The sequence below is a fragment of the Salmo salar genome, chromosome ssa18, assembly GCF_905237065.1.
Source record: "Salmo salar chromosome ssa18, Ssal_v3.1, whole genome shotgun sequence".
Classification (NCBI taxonomy): Eukaryota; Metazoa; Chordata; class Actinopteri; order Salmoniformes; family Salmonidae; genus Salmo; species Salmo salar.
This window is the reverse complement of record NC_059459.1, coordinates 12184929-12203946: the sequence shown is the minus strand read 5'-3', so window position 1 is coordinate 12203946 and position 19018 is coordinate 12184929. Positions and strand designations below refer to the sequence as shown.

Below are 19018 nucleotides of genomic sequence, written 5' to 3'. Positions count from 1 at the left end.
CTAATCCGTTACCCCCGAGCCAGCCAACTGCCACTCCCGGATTCTCATGTAAACGGCTGGTCAAATGGAAAGGCCCCGGCACAGTGGTTAGAATACACTGTTTGCCTATTGTCTCTAATAATCCTAGAGAAAATGAAGTTATTTAAGTGGGATTAATGCGTGTTAGCTCCCCCGAGGCGCATTGAGCCTCCTCTCCCGCAGAGCTGTCCGCCCCAAACTAAGCCATGCAAATGACCACTCCACTCTCATAGTAACAAATCGGAAATGAAAGCAACAGTTGCACCACTGACGAGGTAAATACCGTTTCCTTACACATCACTTCTGTTACTTAAAAAAATGCAGCCAAATAATTAATTCTACGTTTTGGGTTAGGCTATCTTGTCAAAACTTCTTGACAGTTGGGTTGCAAAAGTACCCTAAATATTTATATTATATAATTTACACCACAATGTATAGATAACTTGCTAAATAGGGCAAGATAAGTGTAATCAATCATTCGGATGTTTATTGGACTATATAATGACGGACAATCAACCCTAATGACCATTAATCTGAAGAGATAACAATAATTGAATCCAATCATCGTGCTTAAAAATGTAAGAAAAATAATCACCAAATGCACAAATTGTTAATTATCGGATAATAATGATCAATTATTACTATTGTCACAATTTATAATTATCATCATCAAAGACTGTTGTCCAGGAGATGGAGCTAAGCTACTCCACAACCATGCCACTTATCAAATGTGTGGACATAAAGCAGTCTCAAAGTGACAGGAGCAGTTCCAGATATGATAACAGTTGGTGTCGGATACAGTGGCCATTTCAGCGCGAGAGGTAGGCTATAGTTAGGCTACTGAAATGCTTCAGCTCCAAAGCAGTTCCATCCAAAATGATCCTTCCTGTCAAAAAGGGCCAATAAAATGGTTCCAATAGTATAATATAATATAGGGCTAATATAATATAATTATATTTACACTACTTTGACCTTTTAAAAAATATTACCAAAGTTATTAAAAGGAGTGGACGCGCGCCTTTTGTACAAATTCTCCCTGCGTCTGGCCCCTCGACCCCAGGCCGTCGTGCGGCTGAGCCCCGCTGTCTCCGCTTTTCAGTTTCCAGGTTGATTGTATTTGTTAATTAGTTGCTAACTACATGGTAATGTCGGTTTGATGGATAGCCATGTCACTAGCATTCAGGTCTACACTATCCGGATCTCAAGCAGGGCTCAGGCCGGACTCCCCGCGTCATCCTTCTGGTTTGTTGGCCTAATGAAGGTATAGAGGCCGCTTGGTCTTGCCTCAGCTGCACCAGAAATAACTAATGTGTCATTATTAAAGTAATCCGATAAACAATGAGAGCATTAATAACATTATTTTAAAGTTCATCATCATTTAGCCTACCACAATAGAGAGCGAGACCCCGTGGTGAACTCTGTTTGGGCCCACTTAAAAGGGGTCGTGGTGGCTCATTTTTTAAAACGTCGCTGGCACTGCTATAGTGTATTTACAGCAGACAAACACGACGGGATTTATTTGGGAGGACGGGGGTGCTGGCTAACATGAGATTCCAGTCAAGGAATGCTTATCTCTGCCGAGTTTAACAAAGCCGTACTGGAGCCTATTATTTGATTATTTATACTCCCTTTTTTCGTAATGTCTGCTTTTAATTTAGAGTTTTACTTCTCCGACCCCAGAGACATAATTATACACATTTTTCTTTCCAAGTAACAGAGGGGCTCGCAGAACTTCAGCCTGCAAGGAGTCTGGACTTCTCAACCAATTTAAAACAGAGGTGGAAGATTTAATGCAATCCAAAAGTGTTAGCTAAATGGAATAACCTACTTGCTGAAAGCATGACGCGTTCTTATGTGTATGCACAGTTGTCTCATAACGCAATGTTCATTATTCATTGGAAACATTTCAATTTAGCCTACTTTCCATGATGTGTATAGCCCATCAGCAGAAAACCTACTGGATAGGCTAGGCTACATAATGTTACTATGCGCAAAGGTAATAATTAATAATCCGGATGACAACAAATTGGCATATTAAGGCGTATAGGCCTATTAGAAAGGCTTTGCAAACGTTCAATTAAGGCTATATTTAAAACACATATAAGCCTGGCCATTAACAAAATTGAAATAAAACAACATTAGATAGTAGATATTATAATTCATGTCCATCAACTCATGTGCTTTCATCACTAACGTCAGTGGGCAGATTTTGCGCGTGCCATAAGGTCTACTCAAAACGGCAGTTCTAAGAAACCTCAAACACTGTTCCACAGCTGCTGGTTTGCTGGAATTGTCTGGATTTTTACATTGCACCATGGGTAGTGTGGTTTTAAGATTTTCTATGTTCAACGTACCCTAAGGGGAAATGGACTTCCTGAAAACTACAGTGCTCACAGATGCATGACCTACGTATGCTGTCAATCACAGTGGCGTCACGGCTGTTTAGTCGCTCAAGGGGCTTCTAGTAGGCTAGAGGACCCCTGCCTGATGCGCTCATAGGCTACAGAAGTGGTGGGCTTTGCAGTGTGTGAAGGCAAGTGTCACCATGGTCAACCTTATATGGGGAGGATCTTAAACCTGCGTGGCTGCATAAATCATATAATTCAAGATGAAGACGTGATCATAGCGCATTCGGCATCGGAATCCCATTAAGTTCTGTCGCGCACGATAGAACCTTGAACGCCGGGCACCGCTGCAGAGGTGGTAGACACATAGGCGGGGGCTGGAGCTGAAGACGGACAAATATATTTTATGCTATTAATACAACTGATCACAATGAAGCGAAGAAAGATTGTGGTTGCAGCAGGCTTCTGCCTCTCTTTCTTCCTCGGTACGCTGATGAATTTGCTGTACATACCAGGGTTCGAGCACCATCAGAACCACGACAATAGAGTACATCGGTACTACCACAAAAAACAGCAGCGGGTTACAGGCGATTCACAGCTTCACGTCGGCGAGTCGGACACTAAAGCTGTGGCCGAGTCCAATAGTAAAAACGCCGCGGGAAGCAGGCATCACCAGGACTTATTACTGCAGATACGAGAGAGATTCGATGAGGTTGTGCGGTACCGTCGGCGCCAAGGACATGGGTCTGGGACCGGGGACCCTGTCCGCCCGCTGGAGAGAAGGAGGCTCATGGATTCAGAGCCAGGGGACAATTGGGACCCTATCAAAGTCATTGAGCGAACCGATAACCAACAGAAGCATTTTCAAAATCGGCTTTCACCTTCCTCATACATGCAGACAAAATCACGGAAAGATTTAACTCTGAATTCGAGGAGCATTAACAGTACACCGATGCTTGACTGCAGCAGCATAGACAACGTGACCAATATTCAGTACCTCGGCTCAGGCTACACAAAGGCTGTCTACAAGGCGGCTCTCAACAACAGCTTGTCGGTGGCTCTGAAATCGGTGGATTTCGGGGGACACGATATGGAAAATTGCGTAAAGAAATATGGTTCACCTGGAGACTGCTACAGACTGGCGTCCTTCAAAATAGTGAAAGAAATGACGCTAATGGAAAGGCTACAGCACCCCAACATTCTAAAGGTAATATATATCTAGGCTAGCTAACAAATTGATGATGAATGATTTCAATTTTTGTATATTCTAAATCTGTGTTTTAACCTATTTCTGTAAATTATCAGCACAATTACTTATTTAGCTATAGGCCTATTCCACACACATTTAAGACGCAACCTATATGTTTTATGTTGCCTACAGACCAAAAACGACAGGATATTTATCTGAAATCCATTAATTTAATTATAACGTCATTACAACTGTGGCCTTATAAATCATTTCAGTTTGACTTCAAATTTAACTTAATTTGCGCTTGTTATACATATCGAAGTTACGGTTAATAGCCATTTTGTCTTATACCAACAGCCAAACCATGAATCATTCTTTCCCTAATGACTGAATAACCATAGGTGTGAAACTCTACTCTCAGCGTTTCAAAAGTGACACATGGGTTGAACACTTGGAACACTGGTGTGTATTCCATTTCCATGAGATTCCTTGAGAAATCAATTCATGTGGCGTGCAGTGAAAACAAAATAGTCAGCATGAAATAAGTGCATGATTGGCATGGTTTAATAGTGCTATTTGGATGCTGTGTTGTGCGTTCTGTGGCTAAACAGTTGAATGAGCGCCATCGCTCCATTGTTACCCCTGTTGATTAAATCCGATCAGCAGATTGCTGGCTCTGCATGGCGCACCAGCCGGTGAGATGCCCGAGGCTTTGTCGCGTTCTACCTCGTATTTTTTTGCATTTAGACACGTTCTGTAAACAAGAAAGAAGGCCCTTTAATGCAATTATATAAAAGCTAATCTTTCTACACCTGGGCACGTTTTTGTTCGTGTATTTTCAAGAAGCGCCTGGTAACGTTTTACGGCATATTCTAAATAAATGCGTAAAGGACGATTTTACAATTCAGACCGAGATAAGTCGGCCAAATGACCTTATCAATATCCACACGAATAATTTATATTTCATCTAAGCCTGCAATACAGGTCTACAAATCGTTATGCCTGTACAAGTATCCCTATAACATAATTTGCAAGCCTTTATACTCGCGAATGTCCAAATTTACAATAGCCTATAGAGCATATATTTGAAAAATGTTCTTCTAATGTTTCACATGTTTTGCTAATACTTGAGAAAAATATATGGCCTTGAAGTACTGGTTATAGTGGCATTTCTAGGCAACAGTATAAGCCTAAATTAGTGCTTGTAATATGCACCGCATGAGGCCCAATTAAAATATCCAAACGATGTTGTTGAGGGAACTTCATGCCTTCACTGCAACCTTTGTAGAATGGATAGATAAGTAGCCACCAAACAAGTGAAAAACGTGCCTTTATGTTCTGAAATAAAGTTTAGGATAGTTATTATAACTTAATAAATATGGGGTAATTTAAGGTAAGAAATAGTGTTGCACTTTAACCAAGTAAAAAGTGGTATGTTTTCAAGATAGGCCTATACTGTTTTTAGGACGGTACAAAGGAACCAAGACAGCCGCCAAATAGTCTATACAGAACATTTATTAAAATACAATAAATGTTTTTTTGTTTTTTTTTAATTTCACCTTTATTTAACCAGGTAGGCCAGTTGAGAACTAGTTCTCATTTACAACTGCGACCTGGCCAAGATAAAGCAAAGCAGTGCGACAATAACAACAACACAGAGTTACAAAAGGGATAGACAAACGTACAGTCAATAACACAATAGAAAAATCTATGTACAGTGTGTGCAAATGTAATCAATTATACTCCCTAAAATCATTTTCTGGACAATATTATACGTCTGTGACCTTTTGATCAGAATTTCTACGCATCAGTATTTGGTTAGCACATTCGAATGGGAAGTTATCTGTTTAAACATTGAGAAAACGAAACGTGTCACACTTACTTTGAATAAATTCTATCAGCCTTTACATTTTTTTGTGCATGGTGAATGGAGAACAATTTTAAGATAATAATGTATGATAACCGAGGATATAACAGAATATCTGGCAATAATCAAGTTATTTACCCTTTTAAAGCTTTTCATGTAGCTTACATTCTTATCAAGATTTAAATTGCATACAATAAAGAAATATCACCGTCTTATGTGTAGTATTGCAAACGACATCTAATTGTCAAACAATGTTAAACCTACATTAATATTGAATTAAATTACCAAATGAAAACATAAAACCAAGATGATAATGTACATAAAATGTAGACTTTAGTAAGGCTTATGTCATTGAAAAAAATACATATTTTAACTTGGGCTCCCGAGTGGCACAGCGGTTTAAGGCACTGCATCTCAGTGCTAGGGGCATCACTACAGACACCCTGGTTCGAATCCAGGCTGTATCACAACTAGCTGTGATTGGGAGTCCCATAGGGCGGTGCACAATCGACCCAGCATCATCTGGGTTTGGCCGGTGTAGGCCATCATTGTAAATAAGAATTTGTTCTTAACTGACTTGCCTACAACAAAACACATTAAATATTTGGGATATTTCAAAATATTAACTATATCAAAACTCTCATCAAAACTTGATGACCACTGAAGTTATAACTTAACTATAACCAGAGATAATTTTTTGACAACAGCATTAAAAAGAGCACTACTTTTACTTGGGCTGTTTTTCTTCTACTTTCTTCTACGTTATTACACATCCCAGTGTCTTCTACTTTTACATGGGCTGTTTTTCTTCTACGTTATTACACATCCCAGTGTCTTCTACTTTTACATGGGCTGTTTTTCTTCTACGTTATTACACATCCCAGTGTCTTCTACTTTTACATGGGCTGTTTTTCTTCTACGTTATTACACATCCCCGTGTCTTCTACTTTTACATGGGCTGTTTTTCTTCTACGTTATTACACATCCCCGTGTCTTCTACTTTTACATGGGCTGTTTTTCTTCTACGTTATTACACATCCCAGTGTCTTCTACTTTTACATGGGCTGTTTTTCTTCTACGTTATTACACATCCCAGTGTCTTCTACTTTTACATGGGCTGTTTTTCTTCTACGTTATTACACATCCCCGTGTCTTCTACTTTTACATGGGCTGTTTTTCTTCTACGTTATTACACATCCCCGTGTCTTCTACTTTTACATGGGCTGTTTTTCTTCTACGTTATTACACATCCCCGTGTCTTCTACTTTTACATGGGCTGTTTTTCTTCTACGTTATTACACATCCCCGTGTCTTCTACTTTTACTTGGTTTGTTCATTGATGGGAAGTTATTTTCTTTATATAAGTTCCATTGTGGAGTCAAGGGGGAGCAGAGCCAATAGCAGCGGCCCATCTCTCATCGCTGTCGTACTAGTCCATGTTGCGATAGTGTACTTTCTAGGTATATGTTTACATTGATATTGACTGTGATACTGGAGTCTTGGTTTGTGTGGGAGTGGACTCAGTCAGGGTCAGAGGTGACACATATTCCCTGTGTCCACTCAGACTTTTCTGTCCATCATGCCATCACACACACACACACACACACACACACACACACACACACACACACACACACACACACACACACACACACACACACACACACACACACACACACACACACACATAGTTCTACACACACATGTACACGCTAGCATTGTGTGACTAGAAAGTGGACTTTGGCTTTATCCTACTCTCTCATCGTTGTCATAAGCAAATAATAGCAATATTATTTATTTCAGGATAAACATCCAAAAAAATAACAAAATTCATTTTCTGGCATGGAAGATATATTGAAGGTTTACTGGAATTGCTTTAGAACATGTTAACATATACTGAAAAGGGTTTGAGATGTCTCTCTCTAATCACAGGGAAACTATTATTAATTGTTCATCCCTCTATGAACATGAGGAATATGCAAGGAATTTAAAACAGCACACTGGCCTTAAGGCTAATCCAGGCACTTTTTTTGTGCACCAGGAAAAAAATGCCTGAATGACTTCTGGTAAATTCTATTGACATGCTCCACTACCTGTAGAAATGAACAATATATTAACTTTAAAACTGAATTACAGCGGCATGTCACTTTGAAAAAAGGAATGTTTATTTTAGCCGACCTAGGTCCACATTAACTTGACTTACTAGAATCGCAACTTGAAATCTGTCTGTATAACAAAAAAATTTAACCGTTATTTAGCGTGTTTTAATGTCACAAAGAGCAATTCATGTCCAGCTCCGCCGATCCAATACATCCTGTTAGAGTGATGAAGTCTGGCTCCGTCTGAGCAAAACAGTGTCCAACACACTGTCTGGTTAGTGTCTGCCTCTGTCCAGTCCCTCGCTATGAGAGGAGAGACAGAGGCCCATGCTTTCTCTCACTAGAGAGAGTGGGATCTTATTGGACTCACACCCCTTAAACTACCACAGATGGGATCAGAGGTAGAAACCAAAGCAGTTCATCTCTGTTCTCCTAACTCAGCACACTTGTGGTGTCAATAGCCATGTTGACTGATACTGCTTGTCCAGGGTAGATGGGGGACTCTCCTTGGGAGAGGAGAGGAGGGGTAGGTGACTGACTGGGCGGTGAAGTTGGAGGTGGATTGTGGACACGTCTTTTCACACCAGCACGCACGGCAGGCGCGGACCGCCTTTCTCTCCCCTCGTCCATGTTAGAGCGAGTGTGAACAAGATGAATTTGAGCTGATCAGAGAGTAAGATAACGAGAGGGGCTGCCGGCCTGGCTGCCTGAGTGTGTGTAGGGTGAGGGAGGGAAGGAGGGGAGGAGGAGAGGGAGGTGGAAGGGTAAGGGTTATCCTTCCGAGAAATTGTGTGTGTGTGTGTGTGTGTGTGTGTGTGTGTGTGTGTGTGTGTGTGTGTGTGTGTGTGTGTGTGTGTGTGTGTGTGTGTGTGTGTGTGTGTGTGTGTGTGTGTGTGTGTCAGCGTACGCACACTTGCATGTGTGTATGGTGGATACAGATGATCTGAGAGTGGTGGGACCTCTGGGCTGCTGCAGGGGTCTGGGCCTGTTTCTGGCCATGTAGTTGGATTATATTTACACGAGCGTGTCATTCTGTCAACCTCTCCCTCTCTCCCCCAGGGCCTGCTCTGTAGATCTCCTCCATTAGTTGGGGAATCAGTAACCAGGTTGTGTTAATGTGAAAGCTGGGTGTCCCGGGCCACAGAGGCCCTGGGGTCAGTTTGAGGATAAGGGGGGTGGGGGGAGTGCAGAGGGGGCGTGAGCTGGAGACAGAGTTGCAATTAAGCCAGGGTTAACACTTTAACCTCCGACTTCCACGGGAAGGAAGCTGAGGGGGAAATGGAACGCCACACAAATGTGGTCCAAGGCCTCCTCTGCCTGCAATACCTCGCTCAGCCCTCAGTCCTGTTTCTGATCTACCCCTGCTGTGGGTTTGGGTCTGTTGGGGCTCAACAGCCCTGCAGCCCCCGCACTCTGCAGGTAGACCCCAAGACCCCTAGACCCTCACCACATAAACACAAGCCATTTCTGCTTCTCTTCCTGTTCTGAAACTTTCAAAGAATATGCAATACATACATGTCATCAATTCAAAAGTAATAGTTGAAGTAAAGGAAAGATAAGACACGTTTAGAAGTGCTCACAGAATATCTATGGATATCTCCCCAGTCTTAAAACAGACACATGAAAAATGATTTGATCAGATGACGATCAATTTGTGCGGAACACTATTTGATAGGGCCAGCGAGTCTCCCACATCATTTGCATTAGTTAAAGCTCTGTAACTTCTTCCCTTTATTGGACCCTGAGAACATCTTCAGCTCCTGTTAACTGGTAATCTGAAGTTCAGGCATTGATTTGTGGCTAGAGAACCCATTAGATGTGTTTAACAAGGACATGAGAAAATGAAGATAACACCAGAGTATTGGAGTAAATTCAACATCTGCACCGAGCTAAAGGCTAGAGCTGCGGCTTTCAAGGAGCTGGACACTAATCTGGACGCTTATAAGAAATCCCTCTATGCCCTCAGACAAACCATCAAACAGGCAAAGCGTCAATACAGGACTAAGATTCAATCCTACTACACTGGCTCTGACACTCGTCGGATATGGCAGGGCTTGCAAACTATTACAGACCACAAAGGGAAACCCAGCCACGAGCTGCCCAGTGACGCAAGCCTACCAGATGGGCTAAATGCCTTTTGTGCTCGCTTCGAGGCAAGCAACACTGAAGCATGCATTAGAGCACCAGCTGTTCTGGACGACTGTGTGATCACGCTCTCCATAGCCGATGTAAGCAAGACCTTTAAACAGGTCAACATTCACAAGGCCAGACGGATTACCAGGATGTGTACTCAGAACATGCGTGGACCAACTGGCAAGTGTCTTCACTGACATTTTCAACCTCTCCCTGACCGAGTCTGTAATACCTACATGCTTCAAGCAGACCCCCATAGTACCTGTGCCCAAGGAAGTGAAGGTAACCTGCCTAAATTATTACCGCCCCGTAGCACTCACGTCGGTAGCCATGAAGTACTTTGAAAGGCTTTGAAATCCATCATCCCGGAAACCCTGGACTCACTCCAATTCGCATACTGCCTCAACAGATCCACAAATGACGCAATTCCAATCACACTCCACATTGCCCTTTCCCACCTGGACAAAAATAACACCTATGTGAGACTGCTGTTTATTGGCTACAGCTCAGCGTTCAACATCATAGTCCCCTCCTGTACTCCTTGTTCACCCACGACTGCGTGGCCAAGCACAACTCCAACACCATCATCAGTTGTATAAAGTACTTAAGTCAAAATACTTTAAAGCACTACTTAAGTAGTTTTTTGTGGTATCTGTACTTTAGTATTTATATTTCTGACAACTTTTACTTTTACTTCACTACATTCCTAAAGAAAATTATGTACTTTTAACTCCATACATGACACCCAAAAGTACTCGTTACATTTGGAATGCTTAGCAGGACAGGAAAATTGTCTAATTCACACACTTATCAAGAGAACGTCCTTGGTCATCCTTACTGCCTCTGATCTGGCGGACTCACTAAACACATTCTTCGTTTGTAAATGATGTCTGAGTGTTGGAGTATTCCCCTGGCTATACGTAAATAAAAAATAAAATGGCGCTGTCTAGTTTGCTTAATATAAGGAATTGTAAATAATTTATACTTGTACTTTTACTTTTGATACTTAACTATTGTAACAAGGGTCGTATAAAGGGGACCAAGGCACGGTGTGTAGAGTGCTCATAATTGTCTTTAATAATGACACTAAACAGAAAACAACAAAAACGACAGCCAACAGTTCCGTCAGGTAATACCTACAAAACGGAAAACAACTACCCACACCAACACACGAAAAACAGGCTGCCTAAGTATGGCTTCCAATCAGAGACAACAATAGACAGCTGCCTCTGATTGGAAACCATACCTGGCCAAAACATAGAAAACGAAAACATAGAATGCCCACCCACCTATCACACCCTGACCTAACTAAACAGAGAAAACACAGCTCTCCTAGGTCAAAGCGTGACAACTATATTTAAAACCAAATACTCTTAGACTTTTACTGAAGTAGTATTTTACTGGCTGACTTTCACCTTTACTTGAGTCATTTTCTATTAAAGTATCTTTACTTTTACTCAAGTATGACAATTGAGTACTTTTTCCTCCACTGACCATCATTAAGTTTACTGACGACACACCAGTTGTAGGCCTGATCACCGACAATGATGAGACAGCCTATAGGGAGGAGGTCAGAGACCTGGCAGTGTGGTGCCAGGACAACTACCTCTCCCTCAACGTGAGCAAGACAAAGGAGATTATCGTGGACTACAGGAAAAGGAGGGCCGAACAGGCCCCCATTCACATCGACGGGGCTGTAGTGGAGCGGGTCGAGAGTTTTATGTTCCTTGATGTCCACATCACTAACAACACATCATGGTCCAAACACACCAAGACAGTTGCGAAGATGGCACGACAACACCTTTTCCCCCTCAGGGGACTGAAAAGATTTGTCACGGGTCCCCAGATCCTCAAAAAGTCTACAGCTGCACCATCGAGAAGATCCTTCCCAGTTGCATCACCACCTGGTATGGAATGCGACCTTAAGGCTCTTCAGAGGGTAGTGCGTATGGCCCAGTACATCACTGTGGCCAAGGTTCCTGCCATCCAGGACCTCTATACTAGGAGGTGTCAGAGGAAGGCCGAAAAAAATGTCAAAGACTCCAGTCACCCAAGTCACAGAGTGCCCCACCCCCCTTTGTTTTTACACTGCTGCAACTCACTGTTTATTATCTATGCACAGTCACTTTACCCATACCTACATGTACAAATTACCTCTACTAGCCTGTGGCCCCAGACATTGACTCGGTACCGGTACCCCCTGTATATAGCTTCATTATTGTTATTTTATCGTGTTACTTTTATTTTCTTAAAACTGCATTGTTAGTTACGGGCTTGTAACTAAGCATGTCACGGTAAGGTCTACACCTGTTGTATGCGGTGCGTGTGACAAATACGATTTGATTTGTATTGCTCAGGTTTTGAGAATGAGTTGCTTATTGTAGAATCTCGATTTTTTTTCCCCCCCGATGATGTCCCTCATCCCTGATTCTCTGATGGGCGCTGCTGGGATGGTATATATATGAAAATACGTTACACTGCATTACACACTGAAATGGATAGGCGTTCCCAATCATAAGCCCTGGCCTGCCAAATTGCAATATCTCTGCGCGTGGACTAGGCCTACTGATGTCCTGTTCAGTTTGAGGGAAAGCGCGGAAGATGAGAAGGAGGACCGGATGTAAGCTTGTTACTGTTATCATTTATTTGAATAAAAACTATATGTTTCGTAGCCCATAATGAAGTCTATTTATTAGAATTGTTGAACTCACAATAAGCCATAGTCAAGTCATTTACATAACTTACATTACTATGAAGCGGCAGCCGCGGGAATAGACAGCGCATGGGTGCTGAAGTAGTAGGCTAATTCGAGAAGGCCTAATTCATTTAAACAGTCTTCATCTTAATTTGACTTTAGGCTTCTAACAACAAGAGGGCTTTATTTTTTTGCCTATTTCTTCCTATTCAAGAAGTAAGAGGTGGGCCTACTTTTTTGACAGATGAAATTATAGTCTACTATCCATAGATTTTGTCAGACAATTGCTTCAGTCACCATGCACTCCTTGAATATCTCAGTGTCACCGAAGAGCTCGGTCTGCTAAGTTAAAACGAGGGCTTGAATTGAGGGGGTATGTGAGGGCATTGTGGCTTTTGTTAAAGAAAATGGCTAAAAGCATAGGCCTACCCCTTCTTAGCTTAAGCTTTTAATGGACCTGATCATATACAGCGATCTAAAACAACGCGTTTGTCCGCAATGCTTTACACTAGAAACAAGCTATAAAATGTTGGGGGAATATCTTTTGGGATGTCTTTGGTTTGTCTCTATGACATTCAGAGGCTGCACTACAACCTTCTATAGCCGAGGAGACAAAAATGTCACTTTGCTTTGGAAGTCATGTGTTATTCTGTCACTATCAATTGACGTTCGACATTTCACCAGGCTATTAAACAACACACTAACTCTAAATCAGTCAGGAGCAAGCCAGGTAGCCTAAGAAGGAATGAACATTTTATTATTTAGACTATATTGTTATTATTTCAAGGCTATAGCCTGCAATTTAGGAAATCGATTGTGACGCATTTGTGACATGATACAGGCCGACAGGAGCGCTCAGTATTTCAACAACAAATCAACAACCGCACTTCAACAACATGCCTATAAATGTCGCATTTAGGCTGCCTAAAATGTCATTGAAAAGATAATTACTTCGAATTACATAATAATGAAACGAAAAAAATGCCTTATTAGGCTGTACAGTCATTCTACAGTGCCTTTGAAATCACTTTTAGAAACAAGAGTTTGGTCAGTCATTGGTTTGAGGATCATGCAGTGAGCTATGCATGCCTAGTTTGTTCATTTACCATAGCAGCTGCTCTTGTATTCCCAGGCCCTAATCACAGTCAACACAGTGATAGTTTCCCAAATGCATATCCTGATCATATGCGGCAGCTGTAGTAAACAACCACTGACGATCAGATATACTTCAGTTGTAAACGCTTCTGTTGCGCAACATTTTTACAGCTTGCAGACGACTTCAACACTGTTCCAAACTTAGACTATCCTCTCTTTTTTTTTTAAACAATAGCCTGTACAGAAATCAAAACGTCTCCAGTGCTGCAGCATGCACTCATTTGTTGTCATGCTCTGTCGTGGTATAAAAAAAGGTTATGCTTGTCTCCAATCATGTAAAATGACCTAAAATGGAATGAAATGTGTTTATATAAATAAGGACATTTTTTCTCTGACCGCAAATAAGTTGATAGATTTTAATGGATATCTTTTCACCCCTACTCTTGTCCGCGGTGGTCTGCGAATCCACAACCTTCTGGCTACTTTGCCATGAAATGCTTACAAAACGAAGAACAGTTTCTAAGACTGCATATCTGTCCTAGGAGTGAAGGTAAATGGTAGGCATGTTCTCTGCTATCCACGTTATGTTTTTTTGTTTTTTTAAGCGTTCAGGGATGGTCGGATAAAAATATATTTCACTGAAGGGTGGGCCATCCATTTTCATTTGAGGCCCGATTTTCTCCGGGTATCCCTCATTATAAATAACGCACAGTCCAGTCCCTAAGTTAGCAGCCATACGTCTTTGCTGCCTGAACGCTTTCTCCCAAACTCTGTGTTTTCAACCCTATGAAGTCATGCAAATTATATAAGGGGAAAAATGTAATAAACGGAGTCTAATCATCAAAACTCAAAACTTTTAAACCCCTTTATTTACCCAAACGTATGGTTTTTACAATTTCACCCTCCTTTATTTAATGCATTATAAGTCTCAAATCCATTTAATGTACTAGGATCAATTCAGATGGAAAATAAAAATGACATTAGAGGTTTTTCTGCCAGTGGCACTTGGCCCAAGTCTCTGATTAAAACAAGGCGTAAGAAATTCAACCATTAACGTCATGCGATACACACACAACACACACGCAACACACACACACAGGCTTACACACAGGCTTACACACAGGCTTACACACACACACACACACACACACACACACACACACACACACACACACACACACACACACACACACACACACACACACACACACACACACACACACACACACACACACAGGAGCGCTAAGTTAAACCCGTATACTCTACATGAATACGCTTCACACATAGATTCGATGAATTCCACATGATAATAATCAAAAGTATGTTCCTTATTACATGATTTGTGAGTGAAATTAAAATCTCAACTTTTTTATTGGGCTTACTACCTGACCTGGGCTTATAGTAAGTCCCCACCAGCCCATAGCAGAGATCCAGAGAGAATCCTATTCGTATGATAGAGGTACTCTTGTTTGCCTGACACTCAGTCCTGCAGTGACCCTGTCCAACAGAATAGCAGCAGTGTGCTCTGGGCTCTGGCAGATGCTGGGGATTTCATCTCTGGACAAACATGTCCGCCCCGGGGCCGGTTTGATCAGGGACCAGGAGGCCCTCGTTAAAGAAAGTGTGGTGAATGGGGTAACAGCCAGCTCGGCTTGCCCTGCCAGCCCCCGCGTTTATTTACACATTAATAATGTCCCACACAGAAATGCTTTTGTGGAGCGCTGATGTGTTGGCATATTATGACTCGTATAGCATATGTTCTCGACTATTTCATCTGCTTCTCAAGCGGGGCAACTGTTCCAGCAGCAGCACCCCCTCTTGGCTGCTTGAAACGTCTCACTTTGACCACTACCCAGTCCCACCTTAAGCAGAACCTGCATGGATTCCTTCTCTTTGTCCATCTTCATCTCTCACTTCTCTATAATATCTCTATACGACTGTCTCAGTTGAAATGTTCATTCCCACTACCCTACATTCGGTTTAGTAAGAACAGAGAGACCTTCCTTCCTTCAACTTACTTCCTGTGTGTACAGCCAATTGGCCAGTGGGGTTAAAACCCAGTGTATGGCCTGTGTGAGTGTATCTGGTCCCTGGGCTGGTGTGTGTTTGTGGCCCTGGCCCTTGGTCCCCTCTCTGTTCCTGGTGAGGCCATGCCGAGCCGTGCCATCCCGACTCACTCCTGCCTGTGGCCAGGAAAGGGGATGACTGCCAGGGGATTGGCGTACTAGGCTTTGTTCCTAACGTACCTGCCTTTTGATACTTACCTCACCTCACAGTTTCTCAGCCTTTTCACTGTAAGCCACACTCTGTCATGCTCCATATACACCCATCCAACAATGTACATAGATAAACCTCTTCTTCCAGAAAAAAACTAGACATATCAAAACCTGAACTCACAATAGAACAGTAAAAAAAACAACAACACTTCCCTCAAATATTTCAGTGATGCCTTTCTCAGTAGAAAGACGCTAGCAAACTACCGAGGCGAGTGACCTCTGAACTCCAGTCAGACAAAATGGCACCACATTCAGAGTCAACACAAACACTGCCCCAGCGTGCGTGCAGCTGCTATCTCACTCAGGGCATGCTGAGCTGCCGATGAGTCTAGTCGGCCACGGAGGAGCAACACTGCCCAGATGCAGTCATGTTGGCATAAGAATGCCTCTGCTGCACGATACCAACAACTTCAGCACTGGCTGCAGATGTGGTGCGCACACACACAATCTGGGAAGGGAGTTGCACAACTGAATGCATTTAACCCAACCCCTCTCTGAATCAGAGGGAGATGGCGTGCGGCGATAATAGTCATTAATGCGAATTTAATCTCAGATAGCAAATCTTTGCTGCAAAAATGCACTTTGGATTCATGTACTCAACAAAACACTATTTATAGAGAGAAATAAAGAGACCGCAAAACTAGAAAACTCAACCCCATTCAACTAAACTCAATTCGAACACGCATTCTCACTGCACAAGGAAAATATTGAATCGGACTTATCCTGGAGGCCTGAATAAAGCTCCAGAAGTGTACACTTACATTACATTACATTTTCGTAATTTAGCAGACGCTCTTATCCAGAGCGACTCACCTTAAGATAGCCAGGATGAGACAACCACATATTTACATTTTACATATTTACATATCACAGTCATAGTGTACATTTTCCCTTAATAAAGTCATTATCAGGAAAGTTAGTGCTGGTAGGAAAAGACAAGTGCGAGTGCAAAGAAGGCATGGGTGAAGTCTTCTCCACGTATTTCTCGTGCAGCACCCATGAGTGGGGTGAGGTGGCACTCTGGCAGCCTTGCCCACAGGCCCTTCCTTTCCTCCCACAGGGTTGACACCCACTGGGCACCTCACATTTCCTATCACACACCACTGCTATAAATGTCTATGCATCGCTCTTCACATTGCCCTTCACAGATGCACCGAAACCGCCAACAAACATTAGTCAGACTCCAAGTGTATGAACCCTTTACTTTACACTTCGACACGCTACATTCTCACATCATTCACTTGTGAAGCATTTTATTAACCAAAACAACAACACGCAATGCCACCTTCTCTGTTTTGCATAGTCAACGTTTTCCCTTGATTTGGTTTGGTGGTGTGCTTGACGGCGAGGTCGGTTGCTTAGCTTTTAGATTGAATTTCATGCCCTCTAATTTCAAACTACTTCTTCTGGCACAAATCACCTTATGTAAATGTTTCTGCAAGCAAAGGTTCCAGCCAGATTCTCTAGGAGGCTGTCGCCATGGTAATACAGAGTAGAGTAAACAACTGGAATCGACCGAAAGAAACATTCATCAGTGCCAAAGCTATCTCGTGTGTCATTGCCTTTTCGGAATCCGAATGCATGCAATTGACATACAAAAATGTTCATCTTCTGATAGAGATTGTTGGCATTTGACCGCTCAGATTTATACCATGGACAGTATGTATAGATGAATAACCAGTGTATCTCTTTGGCCCCCTCCAGTTGTACGGTTACTGCTACCAGGACAGCAATGACATCCAGGACACAGTGACAGCCATTACAGAGCTCGGTAGTCCTCTGGAGATGATCCAACTACTGCAGACCTCCTGGGAGGAACGCTTCAGGGTGAGTGTTACAATGCGCGCACACGCACGTGCACACACGCACACGCACACACACACACTTCACTTAAACACAGACCCTCACTTAAAGCACTACCAGTATTTCATCTAATGCACCATTAACATTAACACTTCTCTTGTGAGCTTCTTGTGCTTCTCTGTCTCTCACTGAACAGAGTGCAAAATGTTTGAGTCAGCAGAGTAGGCTGAATGCTGGTTGGGGTTACTGAGGGACTGAGGGTGGATCACATGCATGAGTCGATACTAAGGCCTTACTGAGCCTCCTGTGACTCAAACCCATTACAGGCTGTCTGAGTGCAGAGCGAATTGGCTGTAGCATTGGCTGGCTTGACTTGGTTTATAGGGACACTACTGGTATAGCAGATGGTATTTCCAGAGCCTGCCCAGTTTCCTGCCTCCCTAGCTTAGCAGCATGGGCCTGTGTGCCACTGGGCCGCTGGGGCTGCTCGGCCTGGTCTGCCGATCACTATCGCTACAGCGCCACACTCTAATTATTCCCTATTGCTTCCTGTGGCCTGGGAGTGTCCACCCGCCTGCTGCACAGAGGATGGAAGAGCTCCAGTGCATGAAATCACCAGCAAGTGCTCTCTGCCTCTATTCCTTCCCTCGCTGGCAACACCGGAGGAGATTTCCTGAGACAGGCAGCTCTTCTACTGAGAGACTTCCTTCAACGGAAAAGTGTAGTGATGAATACGGGGCGGGAAAGTTCAGTTGAGATTGTTTGTCAAATTCCAAATCGTATAGCTGTAGGCACTTATGGATCTGAAAGGAATGGATAGATATACAAAACATAGAATGGATAGATATGCAGATAGATATGCAAAATGTGTTATTAGCTTTACCTTGCCCTCTGAAAGACATCGGGCTTCCTTAAGTGTCTTGGGCTTCCATATCATTTACATCTACCCAGTCCTTTCAGATTTGAATAAGTGCCTGGGGGGTAGGGACTAGGGTGTAGGGGCTAGGGGTGGATTGGGAACTGGGCATGGGGGAGTTAGTTGTAGAGTTCCCAGTGTAACCATTGACACATGCACGGCTCAACACGTCCTTGGATGTGTCATCACTGTCATTTATAACACTACACACTACGCCCATCTACATGTCATCACACTAGTCTATGACCTCCTAAAGCATTATTTGTTTCATCCCTTAATCAACACTGTATTTGTAGAGGAGAGGCGAACTTTAGCCCTTTCCTGCAGTCAAATGACCTAGTGGCCTCATGGTTGGAATGTTATTTATCTTTTTCATCATTTCCTAATTAACAAACATATATATTTTTTAAATGCCCAAAATCCAGTGTTTCTATGTCAACGGTTTTGTTATAGTTCAGTCTTCTGTGATGTATATAAAGTGTAATATTGGGATGCAAACATTTTTTTCTCATACATTTCAACTCTATATCTGACATGATACAGGTGTCTTCTTTTTATGCCCATAACCATGTGTGTGAGGTG

General features: G+C 42.6%; 1 protein-coding gene across 1 annotated transcript in view; it reads left to right on the top strand.

Annotated features, from left to right (window-relative positions):
- The first annotated feature begins 2510 nt into the window (after positions 1–2510).
- Positions 2511–19018, top strand: part of pkdcca (protein kinase domain containing, cytoplasmic a) — a 34728-nt gene continuing 18220 nt past the window's right edge. The window contains exons 1-2 of the mRNA XM_045700756.1: positions 2511–3570; positions 17422–17544. Of these exons, the coding sequence (XP_045556712.1) occupies positions 2770–3570; positions 17422–17544 (924 nt within the window). The 5' untranslated portion in view covers positions 2511–2769. The remainder of the gene's footprint in view (positions 3571–17421; positions 17545–19018) is intronic.